Source organism: Poecilia mexicana, unplaced genomic scaffold (assembly GCF_051168715.1).
Source record: "Poecilia mexicana isolate PSO_F unplaced genomic scaffold, ASM5116871v1 scaffold_17, whole genome shotgun sequence".
Lineage (NCBI taxonomy): Eukaryota > Metazoa > Chordata > Actinopteri > Cyprinodontiformes > Poeciliidae > Poecilia > Poecilia mexicana.
The window spans coordinates 26,360,533-26,380,913 of record NW_028263386.1 but is presented as its reverse complement, the minus strand read 5'-3'; the positions used below and the strand labels follow the sequence as shown (position 1 = coordinate 26,380,913).

The 20,381-nt window shown below is 39.5% G+C and overlaps 1 protein-coding gene across 5 annotated transcripts; it reads right to left on the bottom strand.

The window, feature by feature from the left end:
• Positions 1-9,498: 9,498 nt before the first annotated feature.
• Positions 9,499-18,685, bottom strand: b3gnt5b (UDP-GlcNAc:betaGal beta-1,3-N-acetylglucosaminyltransferase 5b). 5 transcript variants are annotated; one of them, XM_088014998.1, is made up of 4 exons: positions 18,557-18,685; positions 18,261-18,303; positions 16,689-16,837; positions 9,499-11,205 (listed from the first exon to the last, which is right to left on the bottom strand). In XM_088014998.1, exon 4 carries the CDS (start codon positions 10,958-10,960, stop codon positions 9,764-9,766), a length of 1,197 nt encoding a protein of 398 aa, XP_087871124.1. In that variant the 5' UTR covers positions 10,961-11,205; positions 16,689-16,837; positions 18,261-18,303; positions 18,557-18,685; the 3' UTR covers positions 9,499-9,763. The 5 variants fall into 5 exon arrangements, with proteins under 5 accessions (XP_087871124.1, XP_087871128.1, XP_087871127.1 ...); XM_088015002.1 differs by having other exon boundaries at positions 18,266-18,299; XM_088015001.1 differs by having other exon boundaries at positions 18,266-18,303; positions 18,557-18,681.
• Between the last annotated feature and the right edge of the window lie 1,696 nt (positions 18,686-20,381).

Here is a 20,381-nt window from a genome sequence, read left to right as displayed (position 1 = left end):
CAAAAAGCACATTTTGATAATTGACCTTAAGGAGTCAATATGATGTAAAATCAACTATTTGTTTTAGCTTTGCATCATGTTATATTATTCTCTCATCAAAAACATACCAGGAGTGTTGCTTTGATTCTTTCATTCATGTTTGAGCAATCCTTTAATCTCCATGGCAACCATTCAGCTGTGGAAAACATCTGGGTGGACCCAGCTTCGCCTCTGAGGACGAACAGAGCCCTCCTCCCCAGTGACTCCCCCACTCTGATCCTTCAGACTAACCAGCAGCCTGGTGGAGCTGTTGAGCTCATTAAAGGAGCTACTTCTCAGTGCAACTCTGGTAAAAACATTGCTTAAGGGTTAATAGAGGAGCCATGTTGTAATGACTTCCTGAAGGCGGAGTTTCAAAAAGAGAAAAGAGTTTCTTAAAGAGACAGAGGCCTGATTTCAAGAAGCTAAATTAGGAAGTCAAATATCTTTTAAGTTATATTTCAGCATTTTTATAACTGAAGATAACTTACTTAATTGTGCTATAAAATGATTCTGTGTGGCTGGAAAGCACATAATATTGCCCTTTCAGACCTTTTTCAATCAAAACTCATTGAAGTACATGTTAAGAGGAATATTAAGGCCCTTCCTCTGCAAAGGGAAACATCGGATCTGTCTCAGTGTGTTTTTCAGTGGTCTGGAATCTGGTGGTTTATTTTCACTTTCAGTCTTTCACTTCTGTTCAGTCAGAGGACAGGCTCATGCAGTTCTTGTTCTGTGCAACAACAGGCCGGAATGTGTTTGCTTGGGGTTTTATGTGATGGGGTTTTTATGTTGAAGCAACATATTTGAAGCAATGCAAATGGAAATCAATGAGGTGGATTTGATAGGCGTCGCTTGACACATTGTAAAATACCTTTTACGAATGATTGTAAAAGGGGAGAGAAAATTATTCCTTTCTTTTGTTCAACACTACTGACTGAAGGAAAGGCATCGTTGCAAATTTTTGCCCATTCTTTGCAACTGAAGGTCTAGCTTAGTCGGACAATTTTCACAAAAGAACTTTAAAAAAAAAAAACTGATGATCATCTGATGTTATATTACCTTTAAAGAGATGCTTCTAATTTCCTATCAGAAACAAACTTCCTGAATGAATCATGTTTAGCCGAAATGTGTCAGAGGAATTAATCATTTTGACACCTATGACATACTGTGAGCTAATGTTGGAAGTTCAGGTTGATTCTTATATTTCTGCAACAAACAGACTGACCAGAGCAGATTATTGTGTGCAGAGTTTGCAAAGAGGAAGTTCCACGCCATACAAAAGGTCTTTGCAAATGTGAAGATATTTCATAAACAGTTATTAATAAATATGATGAGAAAGGGTAAAAAAAAAAAAAGGGGAAGTTCTGAAAAAATATGAAAGAGCAAAAACAGCTTCTGACAGATCCACAAATTCAGGACAGAAAGACTCAGTTTTACCAAATTAAAAGAAGTTTATGCCAATAAGAAGTTGTCTGTCCAAAACCTGGGGGAAGAATGACAGTAAACAAAAGTAAACACTAACCAGAGCAGTAAAAGCAGAAAACTAACTTCCTCTCCAAAGTGGTTTATGGTTATAAAACAATAACTGCTGTTTAACAGCTGTCCATCCTGAATGGACAGCTGTTACCTCCTGCCAACACATTTATGTATCGCCAGAAAATATAGAGGGGAGTGGGCGGGAGGACCTCAGGGAACAAGTTTATGTAATTCGACTTTCTCCACCGTTCCAGTCAGAAGTTTATATACACTGTCAGTTGTTCCTGGCTTTTCTACTAATGCATACAAACCATTATTTTAACATCACAAACTTCACTGATGAAACAATAAAAAAAAGCATTAAATAAAATCCAATTCAAAAATAATTTTTTTTTCTTTTATCCCAAAAGGAAAATAAATGTCAAAATTCATATCAACCAATAATCTTCAAAGATTCGTCATGGATGGTGATGCTGTGGGCAAGAAGGATCTCCACTAGCAGTCAGTCTTCCAACGAATCTGAAGAAACTTCTGACTCAGTTTTATAGAATGCTGCCCCTTTGCTCCTGGACGAGCCCCCATGTTACGGCTCTGGGCCTCATGCGCTGGGTTGCAGGTGGTTTTGGTATCTGCACTTGTGCTCCTCACCTTCACAAGTGTGGTTGATCTGTTCATTTGGAGCACACCTTCGGGACCCTGAGCCAATCATATAAAAAATAATACAACCTTCCACAACTCTGTATTTTTAAAAAACAAACTGACTTTTAATTTTTTTATTTTTAGGCAATGTAGAAATATCTACTGTCTCCACACTTGATGTTTAGTTTTTATGCTACCCATTGGACAATGATAAAAATCAAAAAATGACAGTTTGTGAAACTGCCATTTCACAAACTGAAATGGCAGTTTGTGTTCTTTTCTTCTCCTTCGTTTCATAGGCATTAAACTGGAGAGCATTTGAATTATTGATTTTGACCAACAGAGTACATTTCACACACCGCAGGCAGTGAGCTCTGATTCATTATTAACCATAATGCCTTCACTTTGCTATTTAGATAATTGTGCTGAAAGGAACTGGTGAAGCAATCATTGCTATATGGAAGCTCCATTAAAGGCACATTACCACATCGACTTGGTGAAAAAGAAACAAAACAACTTTAAGGTGATGTACTTTACCCAAGTGGTTTGATGTAATAAAATATGTGCCTATGATTTCATCACTAACTCGGCTTTCTCGCCTCATTCGCTGAAGACAGGCACTGACTTCCAGAAAGCCTGCAGAAATGAAGCAGGTATGAAGAAAGGTGCATGGAAGGATGGCGAAGCAGGAGCAACTTATTTCAACATTGAAGATACATATATAATGGTTAAAAAAAAATTTCATCCTCGTTTTTAAGCCACCTCACTTATAAAGCAACAGTTAGCGGACTCGGTAAAACCCAGGCAGATGGTCGAGTCCCGACTCCTGGACTCTTCTCTTTGTGCAAGCGCTGCTTGGAAACCGGATCAGCCGACTGCTGTACAGCTAATCCAGGGGGTGTCTGATTACATGATGAGGACCTGAGGAGAGAGCGGGCAACAAAATGGCATTTTTTAAAGGGACTGTATTAGGTAAACAAAAGAAAAATACTTTTTTTTCTCACATTGTCATTCCCACCTCAAAAACTTATTATTTCATACATGTTTGCAAAATCCTTTAATCTCCATGGCAACCATTCATCTGTGCAAAACGCCTGGTTGAACTGAGCGCTAACCAGGCACTCAGTCCAAACTTCCACCTCACTGAGCAGCCCTCCACCACAAATATCCCACTTGGCTCCTTCAGACTAGCCAACAGCAATTAGCAAACATCTGGTCGAACTGAGCATCTGCTGAGCTCATTATAGGAGCTACTTCTCACTCCAATGCTCCAACAAATATTTGCAAACGCTTAATAGAGGAATGTTGATGTGATGACATCCTGAGGGTGGTGTGTCGGAAAGAGCAGGTGATTTTTAAAGAGAAAGAGGCCCACTGTCAAGGCGTTAAATTACGAAGCATTTTGATAATTGAAGATGACACAATTATTTTATTATGCCATAAAATGATATATGGTGGCTGGAAAGCACACAATACCGCTTCTTCAAAAACAGAAGGTGAACACACAGAGAAGTGTTAATGATACACACAATACTGATAAACCAAAGTGTTGTGTTTAGACACACATAAGACTCATAAGCCTAATCTAAAATAGATTCTGGTGCACAGAGAAAGACCAGATGTCAGCAAAAAAAAACTGATTAACTTGGCATATTTTAAAAAAGACGAAGTGAAGTTTTCACAACTGAGTATTAACATTTCTTAAGTGTCTCAATCTTACACAACCTACATTTGCATAAACTGTAAACCGTAAAAACAATCCAATTCATTTAATTCGTAAAGCATGTAAAAAAAAAAACTAAAGTGATATAAAGTAGGGACAAATAAAACAGACACAATAATAATAATAATAAAATCATAGCAGAATATGTTGTGCTAAAAGGACCACAGTAGCATAAACTAGAAAACAACAAACCAACTCAGAAGCCACTGAAAACATAATATTTTGTCTTATTTTTGACACATCGTGTAGATAAATCAAGAACAATAATGAATAAGAGTTATAATCCTGAAAATCTGGGCTAGATTATTTATACAATTACCTTCAGGTCCATTTTAAATCCAGAAGCAAACAAGAGTCCAAAACAAGATGTGAAATGACCTTTGATTTTTGACTGAGTGTGAATTTTATCTTGTCTGCATCCTTAACAAATGGAGTTTATAAATTATAAGTAAAGAAAATAATACATTTATTTTATGAAATTATTATAAAGTAGTAGATGGGTCAAAATGCAGAGGGGGGAGAGTATTTTTTTTACTGTTTTCAGGATTTAATAAAAAAAAACTCCATTTGGACAATAGTGCAGGGTAACACAATGACAACAAAAGCAGTCAGACCGCAGAGCGTGATATATTGAAAAGAGAGACTGGAAATGACAAACGAACCAGAGGATGTGAATGGATGCAGCTGGAGAAGGAAGCAGGCAGAGGCAAATAAGGAAGTGGTTAGTTAGTAGCTGAGACGGGGAGCAGAATGGCTGATGAATAAAAGTGAAAAAATAGAAACCAAGAGACAAGGGGGGAAAGAAACTGGAACAACAAACAGACAGAAATACTAATCTGGCGATGCAAATCCAAAACACAAACCAGGAAGATAAGTGAACCAACACAAGCAATAAACTTAAATGCCAAGATATGACAAACAATCAAAGGAGAAAATAACAGAAACTAACAGCCAACAAAACAAAGCAGAGCTGGTTCTCAAATGATCAGTCAGAACCAACGGTGTCCCACAGGGCTCAACAGTTGGTCCAGCCCTTTTTGTACAGAAAGTTCCGTTGTAGATTTATGTATTCATCTTTACACTGATGACACAATCTTCTGCTCTGTGGAACCCTCCTCTATTAAAGTTTCTCAAAAACATCTGCTTAGTTTGAGTGGAATCCAACAGGCCTTTTCCAGATTGCATCTTCAGTTCAATATATACATGGTGCTGTTTGTGAAGTTACACAGTGAATAATTAACAGCAAAATATTTGGTTTATTTAGCATGTCACAGAGAAAAAAAGCCAGATTTTCAACAGGATTTTCCTACATTTAGAAATCTAAAGTTCCAAACTAAATACTTAATTTACAAACTAACAGCGTAAAACTTTTTCTTTTTCTAAAACCAGATTTTATAAAACTCCAGGAAGAAAATATAACTAATCAAGTAGCCTGAGTAATCAAGTAGATCTAAAACTAGTCAGATAAAGATGATAAAGATCTATTTCTCATAAAATCTGACTGTGTCTCATCAAATGTGTCTACAATTGTTGGAGATGGTGGCACTAATATTAAGTTTGTAAATAAAATTTGATATTAGATTTGCAGAAAAAGGAAGGAAAAATGGCAAGGTACAAAAGAGAGAGGAAAATTATTCAAACCCAAACAGGCTGTTTATCCTCTGATTAATTAAGATATGTGAAATAAATCTCTTCTTTCTAATAATTTGACTTTCACACTGTCCTGACTCCCAGATAGCAAAGACAAGAAGGCTTCTCATCACTGAAGAGGTAAAACAGTCATTTAAAACCACTTATCCTGGGAGTCATGGGACAGAAGTCAAGTGATGCTCCCAGAATAATTTCACCTGTACTGATTTGGAGGATTTGAAAGGCCATCTTTAAAGACACGACCCAGATTGTGGCCATCACTGATGCCTAAGAACCGAAAACCTCTTCAAAGACCGTTTCTCATCCCATTCCACAGATTGGCCCATTAGGACTTCCCAAGGAAAACCCAAGACACTGAAAGCTTTAAAGACACAGTATGCAGCTTTTATATATAAAAATCTGGGTTTTTTTTGTTTTGTTTTTTACCTATTTGTTACTGTCAACATGTCATGACAGTATAGTATGAGACACAATTTGTGAATCCACTACCTTCTCCCTGCATGTTATGATCTGCGAATATGCACCGCTCCCAATCAAAAACAGCCAATCAGAGCCAGGAGGAGGGTCTTAGTGCTGTCATTAACCCTTGTGTACATGCTGCTCAATGTGTTAATGACAGAGAAATAACTTAACGTTATTTCTCAGGAAAACCGTTTAACCGCCAGTATTGGTGGCTATGCTAACTAGGCTTAGCATGAATGGCAGGCCGTGTTGTGGCTGTCCTGTTTCCGTTTCTTCATTTCACATTTCTAGGGTTAATTTGAAACCTGGAGACAGAGCAGTAGCTCCAAATGCAAATACTTGTAACTTCTTCTGGGGGTATTATGTAAAATCTGCTCTCTTTTTTAGCTTTACATCAAGTTATAATGTCATTCACGCATCAAAGTGTCGGAAAGAGCAGGAGATTATTAAAGAGACAGAGATTCAATTTCAAGGCGTTAATTTATGAAGTCACGTTTCTTTTAAGTCATATCTCATATATGTAAAAAAAAATTAACAACTGGGGGTAACATAGTTATTTGACTGTGCTGTAAAATGACACTGTGCCCTGGAAAACACATAATACAGAGTTTGATCCATGTTGTATGTATCAATATTGTAAATCATGCAATGAAACCTCAGCCTAGATTCAAGATAAGGATCTATGAGGAAAAGAAATAAAAACTAAATTGGGGTAAGAACCAGTTTGCAGGAACTCTGGACTGACGAGCTGGACTTGGTGACTCAGTGTCTCTCGTAGCTGAAGCCGAGCCTGGAGGTTAGGATGTTTATGAGACATGACTGTTCACATGGTACCAACCTCAGCTTCTGCTGCGAGCTGTGTGAGAGGTCACCACAGATCACACACTCTGGTGGTCGACTAAAAATACACCAACTGCATGCAACGTTCATCACCTGCAAAGAGACGCCTAAATGTAAAACTTCCCTTTTAAGCACAAGGTCAATTCTTTTCCAGCTAACCCCTGGGTGGAAAAATGATGCTGTGAAGACCTACTTTTTTTTTTTTAAACCGCATACCAGAGGGTTACAGAGGTAAGCAGCAAAGGTTCCAGCAAAGTGTGAACTGTTTGTGTTTTTGCACACTGCAGACACTAGTGAACACAGTTGGAAAAAGGAAACCTTCACATTGAGAGACTGGCTGTCTGCGGTTTAGAGCCTGGTGAAGCCAGCTCATATTTAGATATGATTGGCTTTAATGTGTACATAAAAACACATTCATACAATTATGTAAACTAATATAGAAAAATGGACGTCATATCTGTTGCTTTCCAAAACAACAGATCAGTTGCTTTAGAAATGCTTATCTGGGCTTCCTCTGTGGTTCTCCAGTGTTAAGAACTGAGGAGAGAAAGAGAAAACCAGGAAATGACGCATATAGGCTTCTACATCTGCAAAACGAGATCAAAGAAAGATAACCAAAGAACCAATAAACCACAGCGAAAAACAGCATGTTGTCACCTTCCTAAAATAATGGTATGAGCAAATTTTTACCTCTGATATGCAATAACAAGAATAATACCATTGACGAGTAAAGTGTAATAATTAACAAGAGAAGTATTTACTGGCCCAAAGAAAAGCAGAAAATTTAACATCACATTTTTTCTGTCTTCTAAATACGCCTGCAGTCCACCAAACTGGAGCATCATGTTTCATGAGCATAACAATGGGACCTTATGACAATGAATCTTACCTAGTGGAAGCAAATAGTAAAGAGAATTGGCCCAAGCACTGAGCCTTGAGATACTCCATGGGAAACCCTTAGTTCACCTGACGATGCAGCATGCACATTTTGTCTACCAGGTCACTGCATGAGTGCAGCAGCGTTCACACTTCATGCATCACATCGATACTATGTGTCACTGCAGAATGAAATGTGACTGTGACTCAATCTCACACCACACAAAGAGGTTTTAATTACTTTGCAGCTCTGAGTGGTCACTATCGGTTCTCGGTTGTGATTAGAAATAACTCTGAAACTGTGACTGAGCTACAGCGTCTTCTAAGCCATTGATACCACCAGCAAGTTACTTGTGAAAGGACTGACTGCTGGCTACAGCGCTGGCAATCTTTATTGCAGATTTGGTAAAAAATAAATAAATAAATACATAAAAAAACAAATCTTATTTTACAGCAGGAGCACAATTTCAAACTGAAAAAAATATAAAGAATCCAACTTTTAATTTGAGCCCCCCTACCCCCCCCCCAAGTCCTGGAAAAAAAAAAAATCTAAATTATTGTTACCACTGAGAAACACTTTAGAATAAATTCAACTTTAGTTAATTCAAAAATACGTTATTTATTCAAAAGATTAATTTAAACGCAACACATCCATCCCAATCGCTATGGTTGGTGATGCTGCGGGCATGAAGGATTTCTGACTGTTTTTTTATCCTCCCATCATAAGAGTAAACAATGACTTTTGCTAAACTAGACACGTTAGCTGGAACTGATGAGACCCAGAGTGAGCTTTTGAGAAACAAAAGAGGAAGATGTCTGATGTTAACTTTGGTGGCAGATCTGAATACATTTGCATGGTATCACTAACCCTTTCACATAAAAGGACATTTTCTATTAAGGAAAAAAATGGGCCGTCCCTGGTTCTTCCATTTGGAAAAAGATTTAAAACATGGAAAGATCATCAACACAAAGTTTTCACTACTTGAATCCTGAAGATTTTAAACTAAAGAATATATTTTTTTCACTGCAGAATTAAGCCAGTGCAATAGATAGTTTGGAATTGATGCTTTTTACACATCTTCCTCAGTACAGTACGATTCAGCCGGCTTTTGACAAGCAATTCATTTTGATTCTCTCACTCCTCCGAGAGAATAATAATAATAAACCTGACTGAATCGAAAATAAAACGTCAGTTATGCACTTCTCTTTGGACAGATTTGAATTGTGGTATGAATAATTTTACTGACTACCTGTTCCCCTGAACTCACAGCCAACAAAGAAGCCCTGTTTCAAAGCATGTGACGCATCTGCAGTCGTTGTCCAGGAAGAAACGCAAATAAATTCTCAGAACTCGTAAAAGGAAGCCCTTTTAACAACCTCAACCAAATGAGTAAACAGAGAGGCGACATTGACAAGTTTTAAGCTTCACCATTGATGTAATAATGAGAAGGTAAATCAAAAAGATTTCCACTGTTCCTGTGTTGCCAAAATAGAAATGGTTGGATGTCAATGACTTTCCAGTAGCAACAGGTGGAACGGCCCGTTTTTTGCTCAACATCTGAATTATTGCTGTCAGAAAATCACATCTTTGTTGCACCAACAGTTTATCTCTTAACCAGCACCTTTATGAATTTTCCTCTCTACTATGCAATGAAAATGTGTTTCTTGCATCATACCTTTAAATACTAATCGTGTATTTTTGCAAAATTGTTGTTATTTGTGGAAAGCTCCAAAACACAAAATTGAAGAACTGCCGAAATAAAAACCTCATTCGCACCATCCTTAGGTTTAAAATTAGCACGACACAGACACATCTTTCCAGAACTTTAATTTCACATTCTGTGGTCGGCCCACAACATCTGCACTTTAAAAACAACCACGACAAAAAAAATCATAGACAAGTTGGAGGTCTCACTCTAGCCATAATAAAACAACCCGTTCTTTCTGGCTTCGTCTGCAGCAGTAAACCACTGTGTGGGTAGAGATCCTAGGGAAAGGACTGAGGTAATACTTCTAGAAATGAACCCATCGGTCATCACTGTCGGTGTTATAGTGGACTCTCGCTTCCTCTTTGCACTACAAAAATGCTGCTTTGCAAGGATAGGTGTCAACAAACTGGGGTTTACAGAGGAGATACATTCTCACTACAGTACAGTACAGCTTCCCAAACAGTCCTGAGGTGCTCTGCTGGACCTTTGGGTGCGTTGCCACCCGCCATAGATCATAAATGTCCTTCACATGGCCGTGAGAAGTCATCATCTGGCTGTAGATACATGGGTGGTACGGTGCCTTGCCCTCTCCCGCGAAATAAACATGCTGCTGTGGCGACACGTTGACGGCGTTGGCGCAGATGCCCATGAATACATCGTCGATGTAGAGGGAGGCGTTCAGGGTCAGCGTGGCGTGGTAGATTTTATGGGCCACATCGCCAGAGACGACGTAGCCGGCCCCAGCCGTGTAGTCGGGGTAAGCTGACCACTGGTACATCTCATAGGGAACGTAGTACTTGCTGTCTTTGCTGCGGATGGGCGGCGCTCCGATGTGCACTCTCCCTGTCCAGAAGTCGGTGACCCCCTTGCTGCTCAGCTCCTGCAGGTACCTCACCAAGTTGGGCATGTGGACAAAGACGTCGTCGTCTGTGGTCATGAAGAAGCGGGCATGGGCGCAGCGGCTGTGCATCCAGTGGAACTGCATGATGAGTTTGAGGGTCAGGTTGTGGAAGGAGTCCTTGAAGTTCTTCTGGATCAAGTCGCCGTAGAGAGTGTCCTCGCGGACAAGCTTCCTCCGGAAGCTGCTGTCGCTCTTTTTGCTCCAAAAAGGCTCGGTCGATTTCCTCTCAACAGTTCCCAAGGCGAACAGAACCTTGACCGTCATGCCCAGGGTATTTTGGATGTACCTCTCGTTGCCCCAGGTGAATCTGATGGCGTTTCGACGCTCGAAATTCTCCGGGAAGGATTTTACGAAGACAAGGAGGAGGACGTCCTCGTCTGCGCACTTTTCGGGGTGGTCCAAAAGGTAGGGGAAGTCACTGAAGCTTCTGGCCTGCTCGCGAGGAATGGTGAGGCTCCTATTAACGTAGCAGAAGCTGTTGAGGTAGCGGAAGGAGTAGGACTTGACATGGCTGACAACGACTAAGTCCAGCTGCTCCCAGCAGATCATTACCACTGATAGCAGCAGGCAGCTTGTCATCAGCTGCACCAACTGGCATTTTCGAATGCGCTTCAAGTTCATGAACATCCTGGAAGTTGGCCAGCAGTTGAAGGAGGGCCCCATCTGGTGGGAGAGGGTGTGTGTTTAGAGGCGGTGAGGTAAAGGAGTCTGAGATGGTTGCTACAGTTTCTTAGAGCAGCAGTTGACGGGTCTTCCATCCTAAGCTTCGCTCATTCAGCCGAAGGTAGGGGTAGTATTGGGAGTCAAAGGTTCTGCGTGGAAATGTCCTCCATCTTGGTACAATCATTCTCACACATACAGCTGTCAATAACCTTGTGTATCATCTTCCCTCCATGAAGCACGTAGTTCTGTAAAAAGAGAACACAGGTATTGTTGTGATTAACTCTCATTTCCAATGCCCTTTTGTTAAAAATTAGGAAGTGGAATCGGCATTGAAAGCACAAAATGGAAATCAGAGCCTGAAGGAAGCCAAATGTGGGTCTCTTAGGCCAGGACTGGCTCCAAAAGGTTTAGTGTTGCAAATAAACAGTTATTCTTGTGTTGTAGTTTAGCACCAAGTTCTCTTATGATAAATCCCCTATTGAAAGTATTTATAACTCCCCAGATTTCTTATGTTACAACCAGAAACAATCTATTTTATGTAGCCCAATTCAGACTAATGGTGAATGGCTTTAGATAAGCGGTCATTACATCTAGAACTCTTGTACTGGCCTAACACAGATTAGTATATCCTGCAGTAGGGCTGGGCAATAGCTCAATAACTATAGGTATGGCAACAGACAGGTGATCAGTTGCTGCAACAGTAAGCTGCCGCAGCAACTTGCTGTCTATATTCTGAAAGACATATATTCTACCAGAATATATGTCTGATAGAATGGTCAATAATTTCACTGAACTCCAATCCACAAGTGTATTTTAGAGGATGTAGGCAGACAAAAGACTGCCCTTACCTTGGGCTCAACCTCTCAAAGGCCGCTAAGCAAGGTTACCTAGCAACAACTTAACATGCGCAGCAGCAGTTTCAAGTTTAGCCACTGTGCTTCACATTTTCTTAGAAATAAACAATGGTGAGGAGTGAAAACAGTGGATAAAACAGGAATGGTCACCAGTTTGGCAGTATTTCAGACAATATAAACAAAAACTTAATCAATATTTATCAATATCAACCGACATGAAACGCTTATATCGCGACATATTTTTCAGCCATGTAGTCCGATCCTACCCTGTATGCTAATTCTATGGACACGTTTCATTCTACATCTGGAAATTTCACGCAAGCACACAACGCTGGAAGGCAAAAAATGTAATTCTTTTACTTGTCATCTATAGCGATGTTGCCGGAGTAATAATCGAACAGAAACCTGGAGATGTAGGTATTATTAATTTAGTCCACCAGAAAAAAAAAAAAAAACATAGAACAAGTCAAAACCACTTGTATTCTTCTTTTTTTCTGGATTTCTGTGTCGGCTACGCTACACACAGACCCGCTACCGCAGCAACTTACTGACAACAGCTCCACTAATGTATCAGGATTCAACACCAAAAAACAAGGAAACATTTCCAGCACAAGGAACAGAACAGTCAGTCCATTACAGTTTTACGTTTTCAGGCTTTATGCTTATTTTTGCGACCCTAGAAATGAATACTATTGTTAGCACAGCAGTGGTTGATTAGCTGATTTCAACATCTAATCTACTGCTCACCTATCAGAGTTCATATGTGGGTTGCCTTTTTTTAACTGAACTGAACCAAAACACGCCGCATTCTGCAGCACATCTATATGCTAAGGCTGCTAAAGTCAAGCTAGCATGACTGACCCACTTCTCCCTCAACAAGGTTCATGGATCTTGTTATCTAGAAGAAGAAGAAGAAGAAGAAGAAGCCCATTTTCATTTAGCACATGCTAGTAGCAGACGGTAAGGAGATTTTTCTCTTCAAACTCATATGTCCTCATAATCAGTTCAGTTAAATCTAAACTTGGCAACTTTTTCTTTTTCAACCATAATACATGTGATATTCAATTGACCTGTTATGACTCAAATTTTGGGTGTCCGCCCCCATCTGCTGCTGCTACATCGTTGTGGAAAACCTAGAGCGGCAGAGATGTCTGTGGCTTATAGTCCGGTGCGGCTTATAAACGTATGTTTACTGTTTATTTTTATTTTTTTGTTTTGTTTTCTTTAATTTGGGGGGTGCGGTTTATAGTCCGGAAAATAAGGTATTAATTATTTTATATATCACGCACACTTTTACTTTAGAAGTTGTGAAAAATCCAAGAATTAGTGAAACTCTTTTTTCATTTTTTTTCCATACATTCCATTTCCATGGAAATCAAAGATATTGATGGTTTTAATAATGGTAAAAGAAAACAAAAAAACATTTGAGAATTATGAGATTTTTGTTTAGCAGAACAGATGAGGGGAAAAAAGACAGAAATGAAACATTATTTGTACTTAGTTTTCTCTCTTCTCCCCCCCCCCATATCCAGCTATGTAAAATAGCCAAAATGACAAGACAATATTGAAACCATAAATTTTATTCCACATCCTTGACACACTATGCTGTGTTTTGTCTTTCATATAAAATTCCAATAAAATACCTTTGAAGATGATGGTTGCAACGTGATAAAATATGAACAAAACCAAAGGTTAGGAATGCTGTTTCCCAGCAGTGTGTGTTCACTTTCTTAGGATGTTATAGTCTCATATGAAATATAAATCAATGATTCATCGCATGATCATTCATCACTTTAAGAGACAAAAACACTACTCATCTAATCGAGGTTACTCCAGTGAAAGCAGTGGTGTAAAGTGCATCTGCAAACAAGCAGGGTTTCCAAGTCTGACTTTATATATATATAACAATCTTGTGCCCCATGCATCATCTACTACATTCATAGACGTGTGACAATTCACAACATTTTTGGTTGTTCTTTTTTTAAATTCTGACCAGAACCAGATTCCAGTGGGACAACAAAGGACTTGACTTTTCAAACACAATGTGACTTGAGTTTTTTGTGGCGATATGTCCTTTTAAATCATGACATTTCTGTTTTACAATACATAGTGACACTTGATGATCACATGTTCAGATTCTAGAGATTTCCAAACAAATGAACCAAGGTAAGTGAAATAACACGGCATTTTATTAAAATCTTTGTGGTTTTCTGCCATGCACTGACGTCTATTTCAAAATAATTTTCCTCTGTAACCTTTATAAAATCCCGCCAACTGTTGTGAAAACAGACAAAATTTTAACGACCTGCCCACAGCTGTTTCCCCCCCCAATTCAAACTTGTTCAAAAAGCAGCTCCAACTTTATCTGGTAACACTGAACTCTGTGGCAGAAAACACCTGCATGAGTTTTTACCCACGGAAACTGAGCGGCGACGTAGGCTAAAAAGTCTAAACGTAGTCGGGGAGGGGAAGCGGGGGGTTGAAGAGATGTAGCGCTGAAAGATAAAAGATAAAAGCTAACGCAGCAGATGTGGCGATGTGAGCCTGGTTATAATGGGGGGGCTTAGGGCACGAGCCAGGCGAAAAGCGCTGAGGGTCACGGAAAACGTTCGGACACAATGGGAGCGCATGAAAGCAGCACAATGCCGGATGAGGAGAGCCTGCTTCCGCCTGGGCCTGAGCCGAATCCGGGATGGAGGGGCGAGAGGGGGTAGGATTGGATCACACCCAGGGCATAGGACTCCCACTGCGACCTGACAGCTTTTTAAACATCACTGCCTGCTCTGAACCTAATGAGGTCACTGACTCTGAACGGCTCCGTGTGCTGCGAGCGTGATGAAGAGATTCTTGTCACACACTCACAACACTCACTACATACTATTTTCATCCGTAGGCTGAACAAAGACTCACTGTCATTAATCCTTGCGTTTAGAAATGGGATCCAACCCAATCCCACACATGTAAAACTTGTATCGTTTGCCTCAGTCCTCTGCGTTTGCCTCAGTCCTCTACGTTTGCCTCAGTCCTCTGCGTTTGCCTCAGTCCTCTGCGTTTGCCTCAGTCCTCTGCGTTTGCCTCAGTCCTCTGCGTTTGCCTCAGTCCTCTGCGTTTGCCTCAGTCCTCTACGTTTGCCTCAGTCCTCTACGTTTGCCTCAGGCCTCTACGTTTGCCTCAGGCCTCTACGTTTGCCTCAGGCCTCTACGTTTGCCTCAGTCCTCTGCGTTTGCCTCAGTCCTCTGCGTTTGCCTCAGTCCTCTGCGTTTGCCTCAGTCCTCTGCGTTTGCCTCAGGCCTCTACGTTTGCCTCAGGCCTCTACGTTTGCCTCAGTCCTCTACGTTTGCCTCAGTCCTCTACGTTTGACTCAGTCCTCAACGTTTGCCTCGGGCCTCGCACGCACAAGGGTTAACTGCTTGCAAAAATCTTAGCGTTGTTCATACAATGTCATACGGATATTTTAATACATCTGCTCATATGCCTGTGGGCCTTTTATGAGAGCAGAGAAATACAGGAAACAACTCGGGCTGCAAATAACGATTATTACAGTAATTGATTTTTCTGACTTTCGTATGAAAAATAGGCGAATTTCACAGATTTTTCATGTAACCATTTAAAGTTATGTATACAATATTAGAAAAACATCATACATAACTTATTTTTTTTAAATAAGTAAAAATAAGTTTAAAATGAATATAGATTATTTTATAGATTATTCTGACACCTAATCAGAGAAAAATTGGCACAGTCTGCAGTTTTCCTTTAAGCAATTAACGTTACTTGATACAAGATTAAAAGTACATAAAATATAGTAAGAAATAAATAACAATTCTTATTAAAATAAAAATGTTATTGCCTGCAGGACTGCAACTAATGATTATTTTAGTAATGCATTATTCTGGTGATTAATCGATTAATCATATAGAAAAACTGACATCCAGCAGATTTTTCATTTAACAAAATCTGTTATTTATGTTATTTTACACATAAAAAATGCAAATAATTCAAGTCATTCTTTAAATGACTGAAAAACTATTTTATTGCCTAAAATGCAACAACATGTCACTGACCGCTGTCTGCTTAGTGTATGCTTGAACATTTGAAGCAAAGAAAGGAAATGCAGCTAAAAAGTTAAAAACAACAAGTGAAAAGCCCAGCCCTTTCTGCTTAACGGAACAATAACACAGTGTACAGATCATCTGTTGCTTTTTTATTAATCTGTTAATAACTGGATTGGAAAAAGTGGTTAGTAGCATTTTTATTTTTTACAGAAGTTGAGGAGTTCTGGGTAGAACATTTTTACCGATCTTTTTTTTTTTTTTTTTCATCTTAAATGCAAAATGTATATAATTTTCTAGAGTTGTGGCTCAACTACTGATAAATATGTTGTTCTTTCAGCCACTTTTCTTTTGAGTCCCTATACTCCAGCTAATAATTAATCGATTGGTAAGTTAGCTGATTAATTCAGTTATCAATTCATCCAAATAACTGCTGTAGCCATGCAAGCAAAAAACATCTTAAAAGAAAAACTACAGTAGTGACGCATAAATACAACTGGAGCTCAGTGAGAGCAGGTGAAGTAAACTGGGCCTTTAAGAAGCAGGACATATATAGGAGTAATTAGTCAGGCTCAGGATGGTGAGCAGACATTGATCGATCCAAACTGAAGTTTCCCGTTTTTAAAAATACTCCCTCCCCGATTACTTTCTCCGTGAGGACAGATGCAAGCAGGGTGGCACCCCGATTCACAGGTGACTCTAAAACCAGAGCTGCTCTCAAACATAGTTTGAGAGTCACCGTTTGTATAAATAAGAGCTGAAGCCCAGAGGAGAGACGCGGGTGGGAAACAACCCACAGTAAGGACCACAGCCAGCACTCACCGGGTCGACGGAGTAGGTCCACGTTCTCCCTGCTCCGCTTTGAAAGACTTTCTCTTCTGCTTCAAGTGTAAGCGTTAGTCCCGGGGTGAGGAGGTGGGGCAGGCTTCAGCTCTCAGTCCACCCAACGTGGGAAGGATCACTCTGCTTCTCTGCCAGAGAGAGAGTGTGAAAGTTCAGTCAGATGCCTGGTCTGAGACCGATAGTGTTGATTGTAAAGTTGCTGGTAATAAAAAACGAAGAAGAAGAAGAAAAAAAAAAAAAAAAAAAACAGGGCTAGGTTCCCTAACTGTGCTGTTTCCACTCCCTCCCTCCCTTCCTTCTTTCACAGCAGCCCGGGTGGCTATGAAGCAGGCAGAGGAACGGAGGATCCAGACCCAGAGAGTTTCAAACGGCTGTCGAACGAAGCCGATTGGAAAATCTGCAGCTGCATCCTGCGTATCCTCCTGTCTTTGTCCCAATTTAATAATGCAATACACCACACACACACACACACACACACTCACACATACAGGTTGTTCAGTTTCACACTTCCTTTTTTTTTTTCCATTTCACAACACCAACGGCTTCTTAACTCCTAAGCAGCCTCTTTTCATCTCTGAAAAGAAACCCACAGATATTCAGCCGCACAAAAGTATTCACACCCCTTAAATGTTTCCACGTTTTTGTACCATTTCAACCACAGCACGTCCCGTGAGATAGACCAACTCAACTCTTGTGAAGTGGAAGGGAAAGGATAGTTTTCATAAAAAAACAACAAATAAATATATATATTCTTTAATTTTAAAAGTGTAGCTTGCATTTATATACAGCTCCCTTCGCTTTGCTACCCCTAAATAAAATCGAGTGCAAGCGACTGCCTTCATTTTAGTGGTGCACTAATTGCAGTTTTCTGGCCGACTGTCGATTTTAATTATTAGTTCTGCAATATGGGTTTTGAAAAAAAAGAGTAAGAGGAAAGAGACAGCTGAAAGAAAGCAGATATTATTGGCTGACAAATATTATGTGTGGCAGAAAGTCAACACTGCGCATCGCTTTAAAAACATAATCTCCTTCGCTAAAATAATGGCTACGTCATGTGGGACACTTTTCGTCAGCAGAGACAAAGAAGTAGGTCAGAGCTGATAAGATGAAGCTAAATGCAGAACAACCCGGGGAAGGAAAAAAAAATCCTTAGTTGTAATTGCAGCCAAAGGTGGCTGGCCCGGGCTCAGTTTCCAACGGCCCTACACACACAGCCAGAGCTACAATGGAGCATATGTTTAAAGTGGCCCAGCCAAAGTCCAGAGAATAGTATAAGGTCTGTGAAACAGCTTGCTGTTTTAGAGAAGTTCTCCGCCCAGTCTGAGCTTGTATAGTGTAAGGTAAGATAAGGTAATTTTATTTATATAGCACATTTTCAGCAACAAGGCAATTCAAAGTGCTTGTACACCATCTGTATAGTGGTGTGTGTGTGTTTAAATAAAACTGGTTTCGCCAGTCTTCCTCCAACAGACCTAGTTAAACCAGTTCCTCTTTTGTTTACGATGCTAACGTTATCGTTAGCCTAGAACTTAGCGAAACAGAGATACTTACATTACCTCGTCTGGAGCTGAGCCAAGGCGTGTAATGGGTCTGCCTTTAAAAAAGGAAAAAAAAGAAAGAAAGAAACAAAATTATTCTCTTCACGAGTCAACAACGGACACACAGCTAGAAAAGTTTTTTTTTTTTTTTTTTTTTTTTAACGTGCTAAATTAATTTACGGTTACCTGTTTGCCGTGGTTGTCTTTAATAACTTGTGTTTTTACTGTGTTTGGAAAACACAGTAAAAACACAAGTTTTTGAAGTGAGTGATTTTTGTAAATAAATAATTTAAAAACATTGGAATTGACCTTTTGCACGTGATGTTACTCTCTTCGAAACGCGACCCGCTCCGTCAAAACAGCCTGTGAGCTCCTGTAAGTTATGTCAAGAAACGCACAGCTGGTAGCCTAATATCGCTTTTATTTAGTTGATTTCCCTGTAAACATGGCCACAGAGTGCTGCGCGGTCGGCTGCACAAACAGACAGGGGTGGAAACCTAACTTGTATAACTTTTGGGATGGACAGCAGCCGTCAATCATGACTGGCAGCCCTCGGTGTAACCGCGGATTTGCAGCGAACATTTTTACAAGGTAAGAAGATTAACGTCCATATACTTTATAAGTGTCATTAGAAAGATATCAAATATTACATTATGGCGAACCAGGTGTGTTACGTTCACAGACTAACTGGAACACGTAAAAGCCATGAATAAACTGACGAAAACAACTTCAGTCGCTCAGTTGAATACTCTCGTCCATCATGGCGCCTCGAATGATTAAGTGACGTAATTGCAAAGTGTCAACAAAGAAAGCAGTCAAAAACAAACATGTCATAGCAAACTTAAAGCAGCATTGTTTTAGCTATTATTTTTGGTAAGTCGTGGTAGTTTTCGTATTACAAAGTGCATCGGTATTTATTAACTTTGTGAATAAAGTACACAAAGTGATCACAAGATTAATGATGTCAGAAATATCAGAGTTCAAATTGTCCATGAAATATACATTCTTGTTTATTTAATTAAAAATCTGTATTTTAGAGATTTTAATGGAATCTCTAAAATTTCCAACAGTCACTTACTTAACAGCGAGTGTTGGGTCTCACTATTAATAGTTGGGTCTCTTAATAGTGAGACCCAACTTTTAATATTAGACCAGACAACATTAATGTCGGAATAATATTGGAATAGATAAACTGTTTCTATTTCAGATGACCAAAGTAGACGTGAATCAGAAACATGTTTTTCCCTCTGATTTTGAGTGTTTTGCAGCTGGGGAGATTTTTCTTCTTACGTTTTTTTGGTTTTTTACTTTCATGCAATTTTGTACAATGCATAACCATGCCAACAAGATACTGTGTTTACAATTGGACACACCTGATCAGCATTTCAAAAACTCAATCTGAACTATAATCCCAAACCCTAAAGCCTACACTGCTGATAGCTATGCTGATAATACTTTTTATTATTCAAGTTTGATATCAGATTTCTCTTCCTTGTGTCACCATTTTTATAATGCGTATCCTTTGGTCTGATGAAACTAAAAGTGACCTGTTTGGCCCAAATAACCACGGTTGCATACGGAACTTCCTCTTCTTTCAGCAACAATGTGTGTATGTGTGTGTTTGTGTGTAATAAGCAGGACTGTTTTTCTAAAAGGTGTATGTGAACGTATGGCCAAGAGTTAGGAAAGAGTTAAATACAAAGTCATTTTGTGTAAACCACCTTCTGTACTCAGACAACCCACATCCACATGCTTTTGAATTTCTAGGTGACGTTGAGGTCCACCAACCCACAAAAACAATAAAAAAAAATAGTACTTTGACATTTCATAAAAGAAAATAGAGTACTTTTAGGAACCTATCAAATACTACCCTGTTTGGTAAAATTCAGACAAAAAAAAAACAACTCGCTGCTGGAGTCTACTAGCTTGTGTATAATGGTAATGGAGATCAACTTCGACCCAATGTTTGAAATGTTTGCCTGACTGAACAGAAATTCATTCTTGTTTGTTCCCATACATCAAGCTAGCATTATAATCTGAAGGACCATCAGGTGCACATTTAGCATGGTTACAGCAGAAACAGAACTCTGCGCTGTAGGAACCATAGCAGAAACCTCAACATGGCCAAACCGTT

What these genes read in the sequence shown, in the direction of transcription:
- b3gnt5b (XM_088014998.1), bottom strand. Translation starts at nt 10,960, where the DNA reads ATGGGGCCCTCCTTCAACTGCTGGCCAACTTCCAGGATGTTCATGAAC.